This window comes from Centrocercus urophasianus, unplaced genomic scaffold (assembly GCF_019232065.1).
Source record: "Centrocercus urophasianus isolate 14NV4802_14NV808 unplaced genomic scaffold, USGS_Curo_1.0 seq_13, whole genome shotgun sequence".
Classification (NCBI taxonomy): domain Eukaryota; kingdom Metazoa; phylum Chordata; class Aves; order Galliformes; family Phasianidae; genus Centrocercus; species Centrocercus urophasianus.
In genome coordinates this window covers 24,991,132-25,015,516 of record NW_024884475.1, presented here as the reverse complement: position 1 = coordinate 25,015,516, position 24,385 = coordinate 24,991,132, and the positions used below count along the sequence as shown (strand labels likewise).

The 24,385-nt window shown below is 40.8% G+C and overlaps 1 protein-coding gene across 1 annotated transcript in view; it reads right to left on the bottom strand.

Annotated features, from left to right (window-relative positions):
* KIT (KIT proto-oncogene, receptor tyrosine kinase) overlaps positions 1-24,385 on the bottom strand; it is a 51,696-nt gene that overhangs the window by 11,867 nt on the left and 15,444 nt on the right. The window contains exons 2-13 of the mRNA XM_042812059.1: positions 22,301-22,540; positions 18,488-18,766; positions 15,042-15,178; positions 12,751-12,910; positions 9,713-9,902; positions 9,205-9,320; positions 4,670-4,784; positions 3,419-3,612; positions 2,265-2,371; positions 2,046-2,172; positions 1,683-1,787; positions 1,487-1,597 (exon numbers count right to left, since the gene is read on the bottom strand). Coding sequence (XP_042667993.1) covers positions 1,487-1,597; positions 1,683-1,787; positions 2,046-2,172; positions 2,265-2,371; positions 3,419-3,612; positions 4,670-4,784; positions 9,205-9,320; positions 9,713-9,902; positions 12,751-12,910; positions 15,042-15,178; positions 18,488-18,766; positions 22,301-22,540 — 1,881 coding nt within the window. The remainder of the gene's footprint in view (positions 1-1,486; positions 1,598-1,682; positions 1,788-2,045; positions 2,173-2,264; positions 2,372-3,418; positions 3,613-4,669; positions 4,785-9,204; positions 9,321-9,712; positions 9,903-12,750; positions 12,911-15,041; positions 15,179-18,487; positions 18,767-22,300; positions 22,541-24,385) is intronic.

The following is a 24,385-nucleotide window of genomic DNA, read 5'->3' as shown; positions in this document are numbered from 1 at the left end:
CAAGTAGCTATTGTCCAGCGAAAGTTGTGTCACTCCCAATTAATTTCCACCCTCCCCAGTAGTACTGCATTGTACATAAAATTAAACAAATAAGTCTTTTTCTTCTTGTGATAATGTTTCTGGCCAGACACATCTGTTTGATTTTGCTCACTTCCTGAAGGAAGTTATTTGTTCCAAACGTTCGAGTAATTCAGGCTTCAAACATTAATCCCTTTGATTCACTTCTGTTTACAGTAGAGCTTCACACTCCTTCAGTAATGTTTTGGAAATGATGTAGAGTGTTATATTCCTTAGTATAATAAGAAAAATCATTCAAATAGAACAGCCTGCTGGGACAGAAAACTACACTGCACAAGGTCTTAGAATATTAAAATGAAATCGGAAAGGAGAATCAAGTCATCTCCAGCACGGATGTTTATAGATCAAATATACGTTTTCTGAGTGAATGACTGCAGCTATGGCCCTTGAATGTGTAATCATGCTGCGTGTTATTTCATCTGTACGCTTATTCTGCACCACCATTTCTTAACCTCAACAGTTTATTTCCATTTTTCTGCAGTTAATAATTACAGCTTTTATAACAGAGAATACAGCTTTTGTGGCGGGATTTGCTCCCAGACCACATTCCTTCAGCTGTCAGTGATGTGCACTCGAGCCAGCAGCTCTGCTTTGTCGACTACTTGAAACTGCTTTTTAACCTATTTAAATCATTGTAAGTGAAAGTAAGAAACATTTCGCATCTACCTAAAACTACAAATTCTTACAAGCTCATTTTCTTTGAAAAATGAAAAAAAAAACCGTAAAGAGCAAATATCTGTGCAAGAAACACCACCAACTTTCATGCTTGAAAGCACCTAAGTTAAAAATACAGGACAGCATCACTCTGTATCAGACACTGCAGCTGTTATGTATCTTTTGTTATATATGAAAATAAACTTTTTAAAGTTTCTTATTTTTATATTTATTTTTGAAGCTAATATTAAATAAAAAACACTTGGGTTTATTTGGGAAATCCTTTTTCTCAGCTTTCTACCTTTCAGACATTGTGACTCTGGTGGTACCTTAACAGATATACTTGCAATCCACACAGACTGGAACGCTGCAAGCAGCCGGGCTGCTGACTGCATACCCTGGATACCAGCAAGTTCACATATCTCTTCTCATTCAAGAGAAATAGAGTGGTGGAGGAAGAATACCTTAAGTTTTGCAGTCTCTTCAAAAAAAAACACACAATGGCTCACAAGGAGAATAACAACAGCCTTCATTTTCAGCTGCACCTACAGCAGTCTCATCATTGTTTTTAGTATAAGCTTAAACCTAGGTTTAGTAATTCAGAAATGACAGTTGTGATGATCTGCAACCTGCCTAGGCAATACACGTATTTAACAAGTTTATACTTAGCAGCAATGGCTCTCCTTTCAAGGTTATTCCTTCCAACGATAAAAAAAAAAAAGCAGAATTAATCAATAATCTGCTGATACTATACCTCCAATAGTGCAAGCTCCAAGTAGATTCACAATATTAATGTGGTTACCAAGGTAACTGAGAACTTTTAGCTCTGACATCAAGGCTTCTCTTTCAGTTAAATGGGCGCTTGCTGCAAGGCAAAATGCAATGCTCAGTAAATAGCACCTACCAGAAGGAAGATAGAAAAAATTGGGCAGCAGATGACAGCCACTTACGTTTCAACATTTTCACTGCTACTGTCATAGCGGCATCAGATTTAAATAGGCCATAAGCAGTAGCTTCAACAACCTTTCCAAAAGCTCCAGCACCAAGGGTTTTACCTAATAAAGTAAAACAATACACCGTGTAACAAATTGAAGCACTTTTTGGGAAGGGATTAGATTTCTCTTTCACGGTATTAGGGAAGCGAGTGTAGATACATCTGCTTGCTTTGTGTCCCAAGGTAAATACGAGCAATTATCACTATTTGCATTCCTGCACAACATCTTTTTGACAAAACCCTGCTATGTTTGACCAAGGTCTCATATGAGACCTGCAGGTTTCACTCCACAGATGAAATTAAATCAATATAAACTTACCAAAACTCAACCGGTTTCTAGGAAACTCCCATTTGTGATCATAAGGAAGTTGCGTTGGGTCTATGTAAACATAGTTGTTTCCATTTATTTCTTCAACAACTTTCCACTGGACTTCGTATTTGGGTTTCTGGGAAGGAAAGAGAACAGCTGTTAGTACTGACACTCCCCCAGGCAGCTCCCACTCTTTCCTAACTCGACTTGAGGAGCTGTTGATTTTACCTGCAAATATATGTACACCAGGATCATGACTATGATGCACATCAGTCCAGCGGCGACCCCGAATGCAATTAGTAAAGGTGTGAAAAGGGTGTGGGTACGGATTTGCTCTAGAAAGAAAAACAGAGAAAATCCTGCCTAAATACTAAAAAGGAAAAAATACCCTAAAAACAATCAAGTGAAAAAGCTTTCCTTGAGTCTTCCTTGTGTAACATCATTTGAGGTTTCCACTTTCCCAGAAGTGCTCTGAGTCCATCAGAGTCCATCTTTAGGATATAGTAGGAAGGCCTTGGCACAGAATCCACATCACTTGCTTCCCTAGACCCTTAGCTCTAGGCATGACACTGAGATCAGCTAGTATGTGCTTACAGTCAAAGAAGGAAGCTTAGTTAGGAGACTTTTCCTAAATCCTAATTTCTCTTTTCCTCCCCCGAGAACAATCTCTGCAACCCAGTGTTTGAAAGCAGAGGTTGTATAGGATTGAAAAGGAATATGGCTCTACCCTGACTGTAGCTTATTTGTATGTTCTATCTGAGTAGTAGAGAAAAAAAGCATTAGCAGAACATGCAAGTTTTCCAAAGCAAGCGGAGATTTACAAACACATTTTGAGTCATCTGTGCTCTAGTGCTTTTTTTTTTTCCCTACAAACCCACCAGTAGTGTTCACAAAACTCATAAGCACTTTTGCAGTATGTTACTTCTTTTACGAAAGCAGAGCCCTTACACTCCAGTCAATGCTGAGACCACATTTTCCTGAGACGTGATAAAAACCAGACAAAAATGCAGTCTTATCTTGAAAGAGATCATGGCCTAGAGTTTAGGACCTAGACAGTCAAAACAAAGACAAGAGAAGAAAAAATGACAGAGAGAAGGCAGACTAGTGCCATGCTGCAGGTGATGTGTCCCTGGTCTAGATCACACTGCACAGGTAAAAGAAAACCAGCTAACTATTGCTCTGCAGTTCTGAAGATATTACCACAAATATTAACTGAAAGGAGAAGGTGATGCTTTTACAGGCAGAAATCGTATCATAACATATAATCATACATTCAGCCATGCAACCATAAAATTTATTGTGGCAAAGGCAACACACTTAAAAGACGAATTCTTGCATGACAGCAAGAAGTGGACAGCACCAGCGTTCACTCCAGACATTACCTTTAATAGCAAAGTTGAAGAAAGCAGAGCTCTTGTCACCATTGCTGGATGCCTCACAGCAGATGGTACCAGTGCTCCTGAACATGCTGGCATTAACAGTGCTCTCGACCAGGATCCGCTCAAAGGATGGCACCGAAGAATTTGTGTAACTGACTTTCACATCCATGGGGGATATCGTTGGTGAGTCAAAACACCTGGGAAGAACAATGCTGTCAGTTACCTGCTGAAGACTGCCTTCTCAGGAATGAATGACAGGTGCTGCTAGGAAGGCAGGCAGTCAAAGGCAGACCACCAGCAATTCAAACAACACGGCTTCACAATGAGACTCAACTGAAGATGTTATCTTAAAAGCTTATCCCACTCACAGTGCTTTCTTATCTTCCATGTAGTGGGTGAAATTGTCAGAACAAGCTGTACGGACACCCTGAGGTCTGCACTTGTTGCTGGCTAGGGGTACATACTCTTAAGTTTTGTAACCGTTAAACCTGCATGGAATCATGGAATCATAGAATGCTTTGGGTTGGAAGTGACTTCTGAGATAACCTCATTCCAAACCCCCTGCTGTAGGCAGGGACACCCCCCACTAGATCAGGTTGCTCAAAGCTGCGTGCAGCCTGGCCTTGAATGCTTTCAGCAAGGGGCTACTACAACTTCATTGGGCAACCTGTTCCAGTGAAATGATGCAGGTGGGAGATCCATGACTTGCTAGTGTAAGATTCGCAACCACAGTGCAAGCCAACAAAAATCTGAAAATGTGCTTCACAGATGCTCACTTCACAGTGGAACTCTGCAGGCCTTTTGGAAATGTGGTAACTAGGCATCAGGTTTTACACATAACAACGTCAGACTTGTTTACTTGTCAGACGCTTCATGTGAATAGAAATCTAATTACTTTATGTCTTGAAAAATTATATCATTACACAGTAAGACAAAAGATAACAGCTGTATTCACAAGTGATTCTGTGACTGTCATTCTGTGAAATTGGATAGAGAATGTGTGTCATCTGGGGCCAAACTGATATAAACATTAGCTAGCCTGCAGCAGGGAGAAAGTTTGGCTTTAACTTTTCCACAGCAGAAAATGCTGTTCCCTTCCCTTCAAACCACTGCAAATAATGCAATACCTAAACTGATGAAAACAGTGATGCAATGTAACTGCTACTAAGTCATTTTTCAGTCTTAATTTTTAATTGTTTATTAGTGTGTGTTGTATCTAGAATAGGTTTTGGAGACTCTGGTTACTTAACTCACCTCTGTTCAGTTCCTGGGCAAAAATACCAGTAAATGGTAGGGGCTGGGAACCCAGCTGCCACACACTGAAGAATGCCATTGCTGAGTATATCCAAGGTAAGGATCTCTGGTTTTGCTGTAACACACACAAATGAGAGTCTCATGTTAAAGGAACACAGAATTTGCGTTGCCACATGCTCATCACCCCGGTAACTTGTGTGTGCTTCTACCCATAGAGTCAGGGGAACTGAACTGCCCACGGTCCTGCAGCACTGACCAGCTGTGAAAATCTCTGTTCTTACACTGAATGCTTCCATTGGATTTCACAGCACTTTACCTCCTCCATGTTGATCAGATGAAAGACCCTACACAAGCAAAGTCACAAGCTGTACAGAACAAAGTATGTGTTTTAAACAAGAAGGCAGTTCCAGTTCCTGCAGAGGAACTTTACCAGCTTTTAACAAGGACAGTTAATCCACAGCTGTGTGTGTTACATCTGTCAAACTCCACCTCTCCTGCATCTGCCCTCCATTAAACATTACCACCACAGTCAGAAAAGACACTGGAGCGCAATGCAACCAATGCCTATCCCTATCCCACAGAGGGCATGCATCCCAGTAAAACACTGGGCTAACAGGCTCACCATCTGAAATGCTGCATGAAAAGGAAGCTAATATTTGGCTGGCTGTATTAGCTGCCCAAGCTGTAATTTCTGATTGCTCTGGTAGTTTACAGAGCAAGGCAGACAGCTGGTGCCCTATGCTATGACGCTGCAGTCCCTGTCTCTGCACTGGGGCTGGTGCTGCATGCAGCTCAGAGCTGCTGTGTTAAGTATGATGGGAAAACAAAGCAATTAGGTGGACTTTGCAGTCCTTAGCCCAATGTCACAGGCCTTCAGGCAAGGACAACGCCAACATGACTCTGGCAAATATTAGAAAGATTTATTTCTTGGAGAACTAGAATTAGAAGCCACAGCTATATTAGCTTCCTTGCAAATTAGAAAAAAAAAAAAAAAAAAAAAGACAACAATGGCAAAGCCAGACTGTATGCCAAAGATGTTCACTTGGCACAAATTAAAAGTCTATTAACCGTTAATATAACTTTACAGAAACCTAAGATGATTTTCTAATACTGTAGGAACTTGTGAGACTGTACTGACAACTGTGGAAAAAAGCAATTTATTTCAGATAAAATCCATGTGACAAGATTGCACACCGTTTTTAATGAATATTCTACTTGCTGATTAAATTGGAGGCAATAAAGCACATATATTCTCAATAATGTAGCATCTCCTCATGAGTCATGTTACAAGAACCAAATGTTCTTTCATTTCTAAATCCTCATGCTGTGTCTTATGCAAACCACCCAGAACCAAACACTGTTGCAAAATGTTGAGACGGGTTTTCAACATTACTCATTTGGAGCAGAACTTTTTTGATAGCAGGCAGTATCTCACACAGTCTTAGCATTCACGGATTATATGAAATTCAGCTTTCCTATCTCCTATCAACAGGACTGAATTGTGAAATTCTAACTGTGTGCTTAGGTGTATCACCTGTGTCAGGCAGTGTGTCACAACACCACAAAACTTTGTGCTATGTCCCAGCACCTGCAGTCCTCACTTAAAAATGCCCCAAACTTCTCATTTCACCCCTTCTGATTTTCAGCTCTTATCAGTGTTGATTCTGAACATAGCAAAGATTTGAAATAAGTCAATTCTCTTTCAGCTCAGTGCTCTGAATAACAACATTGTGGGTTCAGTTGCTTTTGATTCCCAATTTCTTCATAATTAGCACAGGAAAGTAGATGTTTAAAAAGTAACATTTAATAGGTATTTTCTATCAGTACAGAGAGAGATTTTCTTCCACAGCCACATTTTCTGGACTGGACCGAATCTTTCCACAGCACCACAGTGACTCCTCATTTGTTCAGTGCATATAGCAACAACAGGAAAAATGCCAAGCCTCATGTGCCCTCTAACACCGTGACCATTTTCTTCTCTGCAGCATGATCCCCAACTGCACAGACAGTATTTTGTTGACTATAATTATAGCCAGATATTATTTTGCATTAAGCGCAGATACCAGCTTGAAGATTCCTCCACTAATTGCTAGATGCATGGTAACTTGCCACTCTGGAGATTTGTACAATTTCTTAATTGTAGCTCAGTTCAGCATACTGCTTGTCAAGTTGTAATTTTCCCTTTGGCTCCTAATTTCAGAGCTCCTTCCTTCCTTCCCTAGTTCGTGTAATACTCTCTATGACTGACTACATTTTATTTCAGCAATTTAGTATTGTTTCAAATTAGCATATGCAATTGCTAAATGTGTTTAAAGTCTTTCTGCACAGGGTTTTTCACATCCTTCAGCAAATGCTTCAGCATCGATTTGTGTTTACATGAAGATATCCCCCTGATTATGAATCCTGTTTTACCTGTTTGATTGCTTTTTGCTGATTACACGCCTGAGCCAGACTTGTAAACAGCAGAAGCTAGATCCCAGCTATTTATGCAAAGTTCCCAGTGACAAGGCCAAATCAGGACACATGATTAGATCAGCATCTGTCCCACCCACACTTGACTAACCTTTTGCAGTTACTCTGCTATTTGAAATAATGTTTTGTTGTTGTGCAGTTTGTGTTTCATACCTAAATGATGAGCATCTTACATGCTACTGAAAAGTTTATTTTTCCTAAAAACATACTCTTCGAGGGATCAATCTGCTTCAACTTCCCTTTTCAAAAGGAAAAAATATTTGCAGTACAAACTTGCAAAACACCAAAAGAAACTCCTTCTGAGCCAAGTGCATCAAATCATTTCAGCAACATTAGTAGCCCTCCCAGGGCCGCACTACATGGTAACCAAGGCTCTGCTGAGGTGGCTTCAATCTCTTCATTTTATCCCAAGACTGATCTTACTGTTTCCAAGACTTCCAAATTGATAACTTCCATGTTGAAGCAAGAATGAATGATACTTGAATGCTGCTGTTTGCACAGGCTAGCTTTTCAAAACTAAGTCATGCATACTCTCTCCTGCCACGGCCATAATGCTTCACCATGCCATTCCTAGTGTGGCACCCTGACCACGACCTGCAGGGGTTTCAGCCTTTATCAACTACACTGAGAACTGACATCTGATGATGACAAAACTGCTGTCGTTTTTTAAAGTTATTTTGCCCAGATTGCTCCTGAGCAGCCAGAAGATCCCACAGTGCCCTGCTCCCAGCACATATATGATGCTGCAAGTTGGGAAATATTACCCAGCCTCACAGGAGCTGATTGCTCCACAACTTGTGATTTCTTCCATTTCTACCCAGAAAGTAAATGTCTAGCTCAGCACTTAGCTCCATTAATCTCTGCAACAGTCAATTTCCCCCTTCTGATTGTGATCCACACTCATTCAACATGGCAAAGGATAGCTGAGGTTGCCAGTGCCCTCAACTCAAAATCATAGCTAGGGAAGTGAAATGCACAACCCAGATGACTGCATTTATGGAGAACTGAAGAAATGCCACGTTCCAAATGGAGTACAAATTACATTTCTAGACCCCAACTACAGCACTGCAAATACATCACTGATGCTTTAGATGCTGACATTCATTGTCAAATGGGAAGAATTCAGAAATTAATATATAGGATTTTGTGAATATGTGGAAGTCTCAATGGTCCTGCGCATGAGCCCACGCCCAGAGAAAGACCTATTACTGCTAAAGCATTGCAACAACATATTTGCAGCATATACTGCACTTCCTATACTTTTTGTTGTCCCAGGCTTGAAGGCATCACTATCTACCTTGCATTAGTTTCTCCAGTTTGCCTACCGTACTTAATCTTTGCCTTTAGCAGCTGCCAATATCTGAGAGTAAGAAATTCTCTAACAGGATGGCTCTGCCATGAAGGACAGTTTCCTGAAAGTTTCACTTAACTCAATTTCAAGTTCAGCCTTTGTCGTGAAGAATACTATTTGCAACTGAGGTTGATCCCTTTTTTTTTTACAAGTACATAAAGACAACAGCATGTGCACTGTAAAGCTATGCAGATTTCTCTAAAACAATGCAGATATGTATTATGATGCAGAAGTATTTAGATGCCAAAAGGCACAAATGAATAGTTCTGCTTACAATTTTCAAATTGTACATCCAACTCAAACAATTTGAAGAAAATTAGTAGCTTAACTTGGCAGACAAAAATGCAAATTATACGTATGCAATCCTTCTACCTCCTGCTCCACCTTAAATTATCAAAGGTTTATGGTACATGGCTCATTTTTGAGACCACCTTTCCAGGTGCTACTTTTTCTTGTTCCTGTATAAATTATCTGTCTGCTCTCCAGTAACCTCTGGAGGATGTTTGCCAGAACGTAAGGTCACACTGGATAGTAGGTGATTTCTCTAAGTACTCTGCACTTTTATATCTTGACATTTAAATAGTTTTGCAGCATGTGCTTCACTTCAGAAAGCCTCTCATATGCTGAACCACACTGTGACATCTTGTGCATACATTATGTTGTATAAAATACAATTACTGTGATAATGAAATATTTCAGACTGTTCACTTACTTTTCACATAGACATTAAATGTTACGGAGGAGCTGGCATCTGAGTTGGACACAAAAAATGTGTAAATGCCTCCCTCTGTTCCTTTTAATCGGGTAAGGTGAAGTTCGCTAGTATAACTGTAGAGAAAAAAAAAGCATTAGCAATGCTCAGAACTTGCCATCAACTACTGCACAAAAAGCCAAGACAAATTAGTAGTGCACCATCTTCTGCATACACTATGTGATGGTGCAGGGCCTCCGCGTTCAAACTGAATTCTTAGTTTAGCTTACAGGCAGCAGTGGCATCATGTAGGTGAGCTGGGAGGCACGATGGTCCCTTGGTGCACTCAGCTCAGCACTACTCCACACCTCGGCTGGCAGACTTCACACCAGGTACTGCAGTAAGCCTCATTTTGGCAAGACCTTTCAGAAACAATTTTCTTGCCATCTCCACTTTCATCTTTTTTGGAGCGGACTCTAGTTTGCTGTTTCACAGTGAAATCAATAGCACTTAAAGCCGTTCTTATTACCTGTTATTGCCCACAGTCTTGAACTTGACATAATGGTCTGATGAATTCTGTAATGTTTCGTTCATGTACATCCAGACTTCTTCCTTTGGTTTTGGATACGCCTCATACTCAACTGTTAAATTTCCATTTTGTCCTGCATTTATGTCAATTGTGGTATTCATTGTTGCAAACAAACGGACAAATCCTTTAGCTGATAGCCATAATAGGAAAAGAAAAACAATTTCAGGGTCATTTAGGAGATTGCTGGCACTCTAACCACACTTCAAGATCAGTGATCACACATTCAACTGTGAAACAGGAAACCTGATCTACTAAGCAGAACTTGAGCCCTCACCTGCTGAAACCAAGACCACTAGCTATGTATGTAACAATGAGGCACAGAACAAAGCAACCTCACATGCTTTAACATAAAGGATTCCATCTCTTAGTGATAAATAGCCTTTAAATGCTTCTGCAAGAATGCAAACATGTGCTTGATCCTACTCCAGTGTTTACATTTTTCAAAAAATCAGTCACTAGCAGTATGGCACAAAAGAAACACTAAAAAAGAGCAAAATAAATTGATCGCTTATGACAACATAGTAGAATACTCAGTGATTCTTTCTCAAGTGTAATTAAGAATGACATTACAAATGAAGCTATTAAAGACTGTAATTAGAGAAAAATGCACTAAGGCTAAAGGCCTGGATAGCAATTGTCTTAAGCTAAGTCACTTCTGTTCATCTACTGCTGGGTCTTAATCTTTTCTTTGGCGGGTGCCATTTATCACTGTGTAGTTCCATTCCAAAATATCACATGGAGCAGCATCCTTACTGCAGTGGTTATAATTTCATTAGCGAACTCATCAGCTTCAGGATTACTCACTTTGAAAGACAATTTTTTTCAGTCCTATTACACAAATTCATATGGGAATTATCAGTCTGACAGACAGACTGCAATAACAAGGAAAAAAGCTTGAAAAAGCTGGGAAAGCTTGAATTTAGCCTCAAGTCAATCTCAAATCTCTGCCTCTTCCCACTTTCTGGTGATCAAACTGCTGTGGCCAGCTGGGTACCTGAGCTCACGAAAACCGAAGGCAACAGGCCTTGGTGAAACCATATGGAGCTGACAGAGCACTTGACAGATGCTTCTAAGAAAGGAAGAGATGTATACTCACAGCAAGCAGGTGTGATATAAAAGTCTCTATTATTATTAAAAAAAAAAAAAAAAGGGAGAGAGAGAGGGGGAGAGAGAGGTGGTTTTAAATCTGGAAATTTAAGATTTTTATTCCCTTTGAGACCTTTTTTCTATTTTCTGTACAATCACATATTCAAAATTATATCCAAGAGCCTGCAAAAAAAATTTATCATCGTTCTGCCAATGTCCAAAACACTGTTCGAGAAACTGTTTATGGTTAGATGAACCAATCATTTAAAAAAGTAACCAGGAAATGTATCAACATAACTATTTATTTGAAACCTTTTGGCTAATACTAAAGCCACAGTGATTTAGATTCTGACACAATCTCACAGCCCCTCCAGTTTGTTCTACAGATCACTTCTCATGATGCCGGGAGCTGGCATGGTTTAGAAAGATACAGCTAAATTGACGATGAATGGTGAAAGGAAACCAGGAGATAGAGTTTATTTTATTGTAGGATAGATTTGAGAGGTTTTGGGGAGAAAAGTATCTCAAAAATGAAATATTCCAGCTTTTCTCAGTTATTTTTTACTAAGCACGAACTTTATATTTTACTAAATACAAACTTGTTGGTTTATTTTCAACTTTCTACAATGCTATGCTTTATTTCAGTCATCAGACTTCCTAAAGTCAATCCTTTTTAAAACCATATTTGCATGCATAGTAGTCCTAAGAATTCTAGGTAAGAACTTCCCTCCTCTTGTAACAAAAGCTTTCACATTATTCTCCTCAGGGAAAAGATTTTCTTTCATACTTAATACAGTTTCACTCTTTTACATATGAATCTAGTCTCTTATATTCAAAAAAAAAAAAAAGAGGAAAATGTGTCATGAGCCCTACCCCCTCAAATGGTATAACAAGGTTAACTGCAGTCAGACTGCTGCAGCTAGGCTGGAGATCTATCCACAGAAGTCAAGTGCTTCTATTTTCTTTAGACTACTTGGGAAAGCAAATCAAGCAATGTTATGGGGGTATTTGTCTCCAGAAAAATAGATTTACTAAGGAAGAGAATACAAGGCATGGCACACAGCTACAGTCTCAGTTGCCCTTGGTTGTCTTGACCTTAAGGAACTGAAACTATTTTAACCCACTACACAGACTAGGTCAGAATTGTCAAGCATATATCCTTAACTAGTCGATCAAGTTAGTATTTTTTGGCAGCTTTAAAATTTGAATGGCACTGTATATCATATGAGCTAATACACAGCAGCAGAGGTCTAACTCACACTATTAAACAATGAGAGGAGTTTGCTCACTATTAAGGGATATGATCCCCACACCGAGGGAAGTGATGGATGCTGGATTTACCATGGTGGTGAACTCCAGAGACATTTCATGCTACCTATACACACTTAAATGTTCCCCACAGCATAATTTTAAATAAAATACGTATATACCTCCTCCTGAATTAAAGAAACATTGACATGCCAGTGTCAGTGAAATTTCCCATGCTTGGAAGGCAGGTACTGAAGATATGCTTTGTATTTGTGCTGCCAAATTACTAAAGCGTAGGAAAAGTAGTAGGCAAAGGTAAATTACTTGCTTCATTAAGACTGGATTAAATTTTAAATTAAACCAGGAAAGAAAAAAACAGAGAGATGGGTACACTGTTGGGTGGTTGTTCTAAAATCACAATCCAATAACATGCACAGGGCTGCAGAAATTAAAGTAGCTGCACACTCCATAGCCCTTCCTGAACAACCCCCATATGGCACCAAGTCTGCATTAACCTTTTAATGAAGTAACTTAAACATTCAGGATTGGAGAAAAGAAGAGAAAAGGAAGGAAAAGATACTCAGCATCTTCATTTTCCACCTTCCACAATTAGAAATGTTAAGATTTCTACAGGAACTATTTACCTAGTGCTTTCAAGGTTACCGTGGCATTGGTTTTTCCAAAAGGGTTCTCTGCTTGGCAAGTGAATTCTCCAGAATCATTAACTCCCACTGAACGGATGTTCAATGTTAATTTCCTTTCGTATCCATAATCACCCACATTTCTGCTTTTGCTTGTAACAATCTGTCGGTAAAAAAACAATTAACATCTAAAACACTGTGTATGCAGCATCTTTCCTCAATAAATTAAAAATAGAACTAATTATGACTTCACTATATTAATATTCATAACTTTAAACCAGAATAATAAGCCATCACGACAAACCTGTCACTAGAATCTCTCCATGCAAAACAAGCGTGTGATCAGCTGTCTTTGAGAGACAATGTCCTTTCCCAAGTTCTACCCCTTCCCCTCATTCTTCCCATCCGCAAACCCCACTCTAGGGCACACTTATGTTGCACTTCACTGCTTTTCCATTTGATATTTCAAGACAGAGTGCTTCCAGTCCCACAAAGACCTGGAGAACCCACCTGAGAGAGGCCAGCCCAAAACACAGAGCTGAAAGCCTGTTTTCTTTAAATATTTCAGTCCTGTGAAGAAAAGGGTGTCATGCCCAAGCCAAATCCAGCTCGCCCTAGCTGGACTTTTAATGACGATGAAGGTGAGGAACTGACAGAAGGTTTTATTTGTACAAACAAATCACAGAATCACATAGTATGGTTTGGGTTTTATTTTCTCTATGCAGTTTTGATTCTTTCTGAGCTATACGAACCACCAATAGAAATCTGTTCTGTGTGGAAGTGTTCGCTTACAGCAAGTCCCCAGTTTTCAAAAGTGGTGATAACTCCTTTCAATTTCTTTCCTTTAACCTATTCAGGAAAGATTCTTCATACATGAATTTTATGTATTCTGTTTCTGTACCAAATTTAATGTGATGAGTCAGTATTTAAACAATAGCATCCCCTGTTATTTACCAGAAGGAACAGAAAGGTCAAACTTTTTTTAGCCAAAAATATTTTCTTCATGGCTTTTACTCATAAAATGAAAAAGCATGAAAACTTAAGGTAAGACTCCAGTTTCAACACATTCTAACACAAAAAGGTGGAGGGAGGAGCAAGAAAAGAAGCGCAGTCCTCAAATGAAAGACTTGTGGTTGACCTTGGCACAGAACCAGAAGCCCCATCTGCAGGTCCCACGCTACCTTTGGTTCACTTAGTGCTCCCCTAGCCCTCGGAGCTGGGTGATGGGATTTCTAGAGCCACAAGCACTTAGTGAGAGAAGCTGTGCCAGATATGTGGCCCCAGGGAATGAGACTCATATTTTGCTATTTGCCTGAGATTGTGCTATTTATCCAAACACCACACAATCATAGAAGCCCTTTTTTTTTTTTTTTTTTCATGCACATGTAGAATGAAAATGATGTATTCTAGTTACTGGTATTAACAGTAAAGGTCCAGCCAATTAGCATGGGAACATATATGGCAGGAGTTACCAACAGGTCTTCACAAGGGCTTTTAATTCATTTAAATTTTGGGGTATAGCCAGAAGAGTAGCAGGTGCCCTTAAGCACAAACCAGTGCCTGTGGATTCCTGGGCCCTCTCTTACAGATAGTTTTTCGAAACCCAGCCCTGTGTTTCAAGCATCAAGGTGACCAGGGGAGGGGACCTCACTGTTGACAGTCTTCAGCAGAGCTGTGCTGCCAGCAGCCAACTCTCTGGCATATTTAAGTTGTCAATAATTTAATTCCATCATGTCAGCAGCAACTTCAGTGATCACTACAGGCAGTTCAGTAGTTCATTTTTCAGGACTTTCCTAATTAGTGAGGCACACCATATAATTTAAATGAATTAATCATTCCTGTGACTGCTTACTACTATTCCTGTCACATACAATCCCATGCTAATTAGCAGGTATTTTACTGTTAATGATAACGACTAGAATATGTAATCTGCAGTCCATGTGTTAATATTTGCAGCTCCCATTGATTGCAATGTGATGTGTAGGCACTCCGTGCTTCCGTATTTAGGCAGCCCAACAGAGGTCACCTAAACTTCACATTGAAGAGCCAAACTTTAGCTTCTGTTTGTGAAGATAAGCCAGTGCTGATGGTAGCCCTGTAACCATGCTCAGTGATCCTGAAGGCCCATATGGGCATGGAAGGGTCACTGAACACTCACCAGTCTGTAGAATGTGTCCCTTTGGGAAGGCAGCAAATCCAAATCCACCACATGCCAGTGATGCAAGGCAAGCACGTGAACATTCACAGTTTGTGTACTGCACTGAAGCATACAAGATGTGGCTAAAGGCACTCACCCCACTTTTGTAAGAAATCCAATTAGCTTGTACACTGCTATCCACATCCATGATTATGCATGTAACTTCAAATTCTTCCCCTTCTTTGAGAAGCTCATAGCTTTTGGATAAGGTAATGACTGGAAGAGCTTTGTGAACTGGAAAACAATTTAGAAGTGCATTACTTTTCATTAGCTTCAGAGTTTCCAAGGGGGGATAAAAATCAACAGTCATTAACTTTCCAATAAAATTTCAGGCCTCCAAGAGACATTCAAATTTCTTTAACATATTACACACTTGTTTCTTCACAACAAGCACATTTCTGCTTCAATCTCCCTTCAAATTAAATTTAAAATTAGGTAATACTTGTTAGAGCTTAGTAGCTTGCATGATAAACTTGAAAATGTTGAACCATCAGTGAGACACTCATTCCTTGACAGCAATTAAAATGTTGTACTCTAAAAACGCAGTGAAGATCAGTCACTGAAAAACCACAGCTTTATACTAACTGCAGCTTTGAAATATAAAATAGAGCAGCTGACACAAAGCACTGTCTGCCAGGTCCGTAGCAAGCACCTGGTAGACCTGCTTGGAAGCTTCCGTCCCCAGGCAGGGCACATGCAGCTCGAGGCTTTCAGCACACCTGCCTCTGACAGCACCATGACCTGTGCTCACAATGACCATTCACAGAAGCAGGGGTGTCTAGAGCCATGGTCACTGACACCTCAGTCACCTGAAAGGTAGGTGCTTACACAACCTGGGTCTTTTCAGGAAAATGTCCCAGATCTACAGCCCTGTGGGCTAGCTATACCCCAGTCATAACTCAAGTACACTTGAGGACTACGTGTCTCTTACCCAGCAAAGCTCATTACCTCTTTGGATCTTACACAATTTACTTTTCTTAATACTTTAAGTTTTTCTCACTTGTGAGACTCCAGGCTTGTGCTGGTAGAAGTGAACTTCTCACTGTGGCTTTTATGCAGGAAGACTCACTTTTAAATTGTGACTGCAATGTATCAGATAAGGCATTCCAGACTCTCTTCCTGCCTCCGACACAGACTTTGTAGTTGTATTAAATAAATTATATAAAACCTAGAAAAATGCCATGTTTTGCATCTATTCATGTTTTAACAATAATGTTTTCCTCGTATTGCTGCAAGCAGTTATGGGAGGGAACAAAGAACCATGTTTGCTCTCTTGAGATATAAATGCCCAAATAAAAATCACCCCCCAGCAGTATCCAAGGGACATGAGGAAGCCAGTGCAGAATGCATGCTGTGTTCTCACCCGCCAGCAACATCTAAGGACCAAAAAAAAAAAAGCCATAAAGCCCCTCATTGTTTAGAAAAGGGCTAGACGTAAGCACTCCCTGTGTCGAGTAACAGGGCAGCATATGTCTGAGTACGCAGCACAGTTCCCTGCTTCATGGGCCCCTCTCCTGTCATTCAGCACCAGAAGCTCAGGCTGGGGGATTTAAGTGTCATGGTTATGACTACAAAAGTACTGACTATTAAAAGTGAAAACTTTAGTTAAGAATAAAGTGGGACTTCTCACTGTTGTGGATTTGGCATTACAGCACAATAACGACAACAGTGAGGATGACAACACCATGGCACTGTTTTGCTGCTGGTGGCCTCCAGCAGATGCTTCCATTCAGTAAACACTTCTTCCCAGAAGGGGAACACAGTGCCTGGGTCCTGCAGGCCACCTACTGCTGTGCACCATCAGATGGCTGCCAGCAACAGATGCCAAGCCAGCACACTGCTGTCTGAAGTCACCACTAGTTCCAGAAAGTACAGGCCTCTAGCCCATAGAAGTGAAATATACCAATAGGACAACTTGCATTCTACCATGTCAGAGACATGTCAATTGTGTCAATCAACTGCTAAGCAGTTTCTTTCTTTGGCCACCCCTGAAAAAACAGAAAAAAAACTTGTTACAGAACAAACACCAGAGAGAGCAAGAACGGACCTGACTTTTTTAAGTCAAAGGAGAATGCCAGAGATGCCTGCACAGATTAAACTTTTGTTCTCTTTAATTAAAATATTTTATTAGTCATTAAAATCCATTAAAATTCTCAGTATTCATTTCCAAATAACCAGGAAAAAGGCTTCTTCAATTTGCCATATCAACATGCAGGCTTCAGACAGCCCCCACTGCCCACCCCACAGCTGAAGAACACAGGTCCAAGCAGGTCAAACCACCACAGCCATGAAGCAAACAACTCCATGTCCCCTCCTCTCACTGCTGGAAGGACAGCCCTCATTCACAAGCACCAGGGTTGATACTCATGGTGGCTGCCCATCACCCACTCCTAGCACCACTCATCAAATGAGCTGGGAGAAACCCACTGGAAGCCTCTCAGAAAACACAGAGATGGCCACCAGGATCTCCACTCAACACTCCCCATTCAACAACTACCATCTCAATGTGACACCATGGCCATGTGAACAGAAATGCACTTGCAGCAGTAGAAGCAGCACAGCAAACGTCTGTGCACACAAGCAATGCTCCCTCACCAGACCTCACTGCAGTCTCTGCATCTCCCACACATGTCAACAAAGATGCATTCTCAGCTGAAGCAAGTGATAACTTTATTTAAGGAGCTCAAGAACTATATGGAGAGTAAACTCATGTAGTTGATCCAGCCTGGCTTACTGAACCACTCCCTCTGCTTCCCCTGGGAGTATTTACACAGTAGATGAAAAACACATAGAGTGATCGCAAGCTCCAAAACACAAAGCCTATCTGCAACACACCGTGCAGCGAAGCACAGGGATTCCTCCTTCCAAACCCCCTGTCCCAGGATGTGCAAAGATGAAATGTAAGGCTTAATCTACAGGTTTGCAGAGGGCAGTGGTACATCTAGCAGCCAACATGATCCACCCATGATCTGGGAGCACGGTTGCTGTCATGACCATGAAGATGGAGATAAACAACGTCCCTCTGTTCCCTCAAGCTCTGCCTCTGCTGAATCTCCCTCTTCAGTGTCATCAGGTTCTTCATGCTGTCACTTGTGGGCAACAGACATGTGAGTCAGGCATACACAACTCCACTTTGTCTGCACAAGCCTGTTCAAACCTCAGGGCACTGGTTTGTCCTCCAAGTTAAACAGAACAACCCACATTTCTTAAACGGTGAAAAGAACACCTGGAAATCACTTTAAACATAAGATAGAAGTGACTGTAGCCAAACAAAATGCTCAGAACAGCTACAACCCAAGCCTCACAAGACAACACACAGCTCACACAGCTGCTGCCTGTAGCAGTCAGACATGCCACAAAGCCATCACTTGGTGCAGAAGCATATTAGGCCTTGAGTAGAAGACTCCATACGTCCCCAGAAGAATTGCCACCCATGGGAAAGTCAGTACACAAGGGGAAGTTTCTCATCAGAGCACCTCCCTGCAGGTCCTAAGGGAAAGTGAAAATCAGGCGCTCTACAAGAACTAAAATCTCCAGTGTTACCTGGTCTCACATTCAGGAAAATGTGTTCTGATATTTTCTCAACTCCATTATGCTTTGCCAAGCACTGGTAGCAGCCCTTGAATGACCTCTGTACATTCTTTATAATGATACCCTTCTGTGGATTGGGAATGAATGTCATGTTTTTGGGGAGAGGTTTGCCGTCACATTTTCTCAGGGTGAAATTTAAAACATCTGGATCTGTTAGTGGGCACACCAGCAGGATGTCACTGTCTTCTTTCCCATAGATCAGAGAATCAACAAGGAAGAGCACATTTGGATCTGTGAGGAAACACAAAGACCTGTTAGAAAAGCTGACACCGTAGAGGATATTTCTGATCATGCTAACACTGCAACTGGGCACTTTCTTCAAAGAAAGTTTTACATTCAGCTAATAAAACTCAGTATTACCTAATTCAAGTTTCCTAAGAGACATTAGCTTTTGTCTTAAAAGAGCAGCACAACAGGAGATGTGCAGTAGCATTCAGTACCAGACACGCTAAAGAATAATGTGCACTAAAAATAATCCCACTGCTTCTTTGTTTGCAGATGGAAATTTTTTTTTTTTTTTGCCTTGTTTAGCTCCAAACCCCCACCGTCCACCCTCACCAACAGTAAACAGATTTTCACAGACCATTAAAAGTAATTTGCTTTTAGCTTGTGGCAGAGCTGTAAAGTTTCATGCCCACAAGAGGATTCCAAAGAAATTTATGAGCAAATGGAAGTTGAAAAACACCAAAATTACGGTTTTCACTTCTGTAAAATACATAATCTAAATCAACACACACTGCTACCAGAGGAAGCACCAAACAATTTCTCTCTCCCTCCTCCCTAAACCAGGGGTATTTTTAGCCTCTGTAGAAGAATCTACAGAAGACATACAAACAGCATATCTGACTGAAAAACCGTCAGGTAATTCTTCCCGAGATAACTTCTCTGCAACATTTCATCTTGGCCAACCACATAGCTGATGACCTTGAGATGCTAACAACCTGACCATTAATAGCAAACACAACAAAAAAGGATGATGAGACTACAAACACTCTGTAAAAGCATATTTCAGCTCTCATCTGCCCTCCCTACAAGATAGCATGAATTAGAATTGTAGAAACAGAGGAAAAAGATTTTGTTTTTACAAAACTGGGCTTGCACATCTTGAGTGGCTACAGATCAAACAGGCCATGATTTAACTGAGAAGACTTAGAGAAGCGAGTTCAGATGACAAACAATATGAATCTGGTTTGAGACAAGAAGTATCAGGTTGAACACAAAGCACACTGTGTTTAGGTAAAGTTCGTTAACTACAAACGCTGTTTTCTAGGAGAATGAGGATATAGATTTAGCCTCTTTTGATATTGGAAGAATGCACAAACTACAATCTTTGAAGCATTAGTCTAGAGCTAGAGAACTGACACCACAAACAGAAATGGAAACATAAAGCCTGTCTGAGCAGATCTGAAGTGTCACGCTCTGCACTCTGGGTTACACAGCAACAAGCTGTGAATAGCTGTAACTCCTAAGCTTGTGGACTATGGACTAGAAGGTTCTTCTAGATGTCCCTCCTCACAGAGACATAACTGATTGCTTTCTTCGGAGTCCACTTCCTTCCCAGTACAGAGCCAAGATATCTTCACTCTATGGAAAGCATGGCTACCTAGGGGAAAAAAAACAGGTGTTCCTGAACACAGAACACTGCAACAAAGACAGCTGGAACTTCAGAAAAGGCTTTGTGGGGTTAAGCAGATTCATTGAGAAGTTCTCTTTCCATCTTCTATCTACTCCCGGAAGGGAAATCTCACATTCAGAAGACATGAAAGGATTCTCCATAGGGAATCCTGGCATAAATAAGGCTGCTCGTATTCATGTTCTCTTCTTCACAGCTTACCACCCAAAGCATACTTTGGGACGTGTGTGCCTTCTTTGCTTACCTCAGATTTCCAGCACAAGATGTGGAAGTGCTTACACATTTCTCATGTAAGACATTGCCCATGTCTGAAAAGATCTGAAATCAAGAATAGATGACCTGATCTCTTATGAAAGTGTTTAACTAACTGGATCTTCACTGAACTTACTTGGACAGGGACACAAGCTGCTTCTGTAGATGCAATATAGCCACTTTCTGCCGAAGCAGAGAGGTGAAAGAGGTATGTGCCTACAGTCTGTCAACACTGTATCATCCTTGTGATCAAGTAGATCTAGATCAGCATATGAGATAAAGACCTGCCACCATCTTCCATGTCACTTGGAGCTGTGCAGGACTGAGGCTCTCCTTCTAGAGCTTTAGAAGGATCTCCTTCTAGAGCTTTACTCTTGGTCCTGTTTTCTCTTCATTTTCAGCTTCACAAGCACAAAACATATGGGGTACTTATAGAGCCTCACAAGTATCTGAGCTCATGGCACCACTTTCAAGGTGTCCTGAGATGTCACTGAACCACCACTACAATGGCCATCCTATTTACTGTCAAGAACCTGACAAAGTGAAGCTTGAACATTTTTCACACCATGAAGACAAAGAAGTTAACAACAAATTGCATGAGGACTACACAGCTTCTCTGATGCTTTGGTAATCATGCTCAGTGGGAGGGCTGCCTGCTATGCTAAGGTGAAGGAGTCACTGGCATAATGGAAGACACAAATGTATCTATGATCACAGCTGTCTGGTATAATTACCATGACCTTCATAAAGCAGTCATGGAAGATAAAGTCAACAACATATGTCATGTATGGGTAAAATATACGCCAGATTTCCTTTGGTCATAGTCTAAGAGAAACACAAAAGGTCAAGAAAAATCATCCATGGTAGCTGCATGGTTATTTGGACAACTCAGGGGCTATGCAGTTGTGTAAGTTGTATGCTCAGTATGTCAGATATCTCTCCTTGAGAAGACACTCTTCTCCATGCTGTGCTTGCATCTCCCTGCCTTGAAGAACAGCCTTGCAGGAATTCCTAAAGGACTGGCAGGTTTCAAGGGAAGCTCTCTGAGGTGAACACTGTTGGATGAGGAATGCTATCTCTGAGCAGGTGGAAGCTGTAGAACTTCTTTCCCTCAACATTTCCAGAGATAGGTCAAGCAGATACAAAACAACTGTCTTCCTTAGAAAGAAAAAGGGAAGCCATGAAAAGAGAATGCCAGGAATGCCGAGCTGTCAGTAAATTGGCAGCTTGAGGACAGCTCATGAAGTCACAGATCAAGAGCCAACAAAAGCGCAGAAGAAACCTGAATAAAATGCTGGACAAAAAGGAAGGGTAATAAAGGATGGCGAAAGCGCATCAGAGCAGAGGCATTTTTCCCCAAGATGTTTCTGAGCAGACATAAGGTAGATCAGGAGCTAGAGGCAGAGGTATTATTTGTTACCTGCTGGCTTAACCCTGAGAGTGCAGCCTCAAAAAGCCGAATCTCTTAGCTGCCTCAATAAATCAAAAGCCTGGGGCCAAACCTCACATGACTCTATATTGATGGATAGCATGGAATTAAAAAAGACATTTCCATACACACTGCTTGTTTCCTCACAGTACAACTGACATACACAACTGACTTAGGTCACTTGGCTGGCTTCTCGACCAAGAGCTCTGGTATTGTATCTCACCACAAAACAACAGTAATGTAAAACAAAACTCCTCCAGAACTTTGAACCAATGAAAAAGCCACTGCAAGCAATGACTTTTTTGTCTGCTGGACAGGGAAGAAGTTTTCTCGTATCAGACTGTGTTCTCTCCCTGTGCCTCAAATTCATTTCCTCTTCCAGCATTTATTGTCCTGTTACTTTGGAAATGAGAAAGGGTGGGAGAAGCAAAAATAATTCATTAATATCTACCTTTAACAAAAACATAAAAAGAGTTCACAATGCTCCCTTTGCTTTTGCACTCATATCTGCCTATGTCTCTGATCGTAGCATTTTTGGTGTGCCACTCTTTCTCATTGGAAATCCTTGTTTTTGCCGATGGATCCGAGTTCTGGAAATTCCAAGTCACGGGTCCTTCCTCATTGCACTTCAGCCTTAATTCCTCCCCCTTATTCACAACCAGTGAGGATTCTTCATGAGGCACTGAACCACCTAAAAAAACAAAAGCAGAAAATGTCTGTCAACACAATGCTTTCTGTTTTTTTTTTCCTGCAATGAAATTGCCATTTATATACACACAGTTAATATTTGAAGTTGATTTTTAAAAATAATAAACTCCAAGGGTATTCCGTACAATTCTACAGACTCCTTTTGCATTGTATGACCTTCTGCACACACACTGAATAACCGCTGCAGATGGAAAGTGGTCTTTAAAAAACTATGTATCGGTTTCTGCAATGGTTTGGCTTCTGAATGGGAACAGACCCAAGCTATTTAAAAATTAAATTCAAGAACATATGAGCCTGATTCTACATGGCAGCACTTTTAATCATTCTTTGTCATTTACTCAGTATGTTGCCAAGAACTAAACTTTCCTTGCTCAACAGTTATCATTTCTAGCTGCTCCCTCACGCACTCAGAAGCTCCACTCAATTAGAAATGTCCACTTCAACGAAGGCACTGTCACATACTTTCCACACTTGCTTATTTCTTTTGTGGAGGTAGTGATTTGTCATTTATTAAACAGACAAACAAACAAACAAACGAACCATGCAAAATTTCCTTCATTAGTGTTCCATACCAACACTACTGAATTACTGTGACTGAGGCACCAAACTCCCAGCCATCACAGCTGTGAGCTCTTAGCATGTCTTTCTCTGAATATACAGTAACACAACTTTATAAAAGTTCTCCGGAAATAAATCTGTGTAAAACTAGCAGCCTCAACTCACAGCTCCCAATCACCTCCCAGATTACAATGTGTACCTGGAGAAAGAAGCACTTTCAGGCTTCTCTTGGCTCCATTATTTAGATCCATCAAAAAGGAGTTTGCTGTGTTAGCATACCCTGATAGGAAAGGGTCAGTGAACGTACAAAACAGAGTTCATAGCTGAAAAATCAGATAAATTCTTACTGGCATGGACCTGCCTAAACGTCACAATGATGTAAACAAATACTGAGGTAGTGTTAATGAACAAGCCTTTCTCCTTCAAGAGCAGCTCTTTAGTCCTACAAATGACCCTTAGTTTACAATAAGTACAGCTAATGTCCCTCTCATGTGAAGCACAACTATGCAAAACTGTACAACCTCCCCATCTAGTAGCAGAGTTAAGTCACTGAAAATACTAGCTGAATTCAAAAGCATTATCTACAGCTCATTTCAGAGGCTGAATTTTCCTACCTACACAGTTGACAACAGATATTCAAGCAAAACAATCAGATAATAAATTGGGATGAGATTATGTTGTCCAGACTTAATTCAATTATCTCACAGCTTTAGTTGCTCTTAAGAGTGCATACTGCATTGAGACCAGCTCAGGAATCGCCCCCCGTCCTGGCAATCCCAGTAGCCAGAACAGAGTGGGAAGCAAAGTGTGATCAGACCAATACAATCTAATTCCTTCATGGTCTGGGTTTTGGAGGGTTCACATTCTCTCATTCTCTCTTCACCTTCTTCTGATTAAAATTTGTTTATTACTGCTCAACCCAACGGGCAGTTATTTTTCCAGCACCACCACAAATTTTCCACTAATCCTGCATATACGTTTCTGCAACTGAATGTATAAACAAGCATCTTAAAAATAATAATTGTCAGAAAGAAAGGTAAAAATAATCCACCACTTTTAATTTCAAATCTGCCACCTCAAAATACAGCCGTTTTGCAGCAGCTAGACCAAGGAGTGTGAAAGTCCAGTACCTCCAGAGCAACAGTCCTGAGCCAGCAGTGACTTTGCAGGCAGGAAAGCAGGAAGAACCCACTGCTCTGAGCAGAGCAGCTTGACGCAGACAGAGGCATGAAGACCTCTGGTTTGCAAACCCCTCAGATGAGAGTCAGCA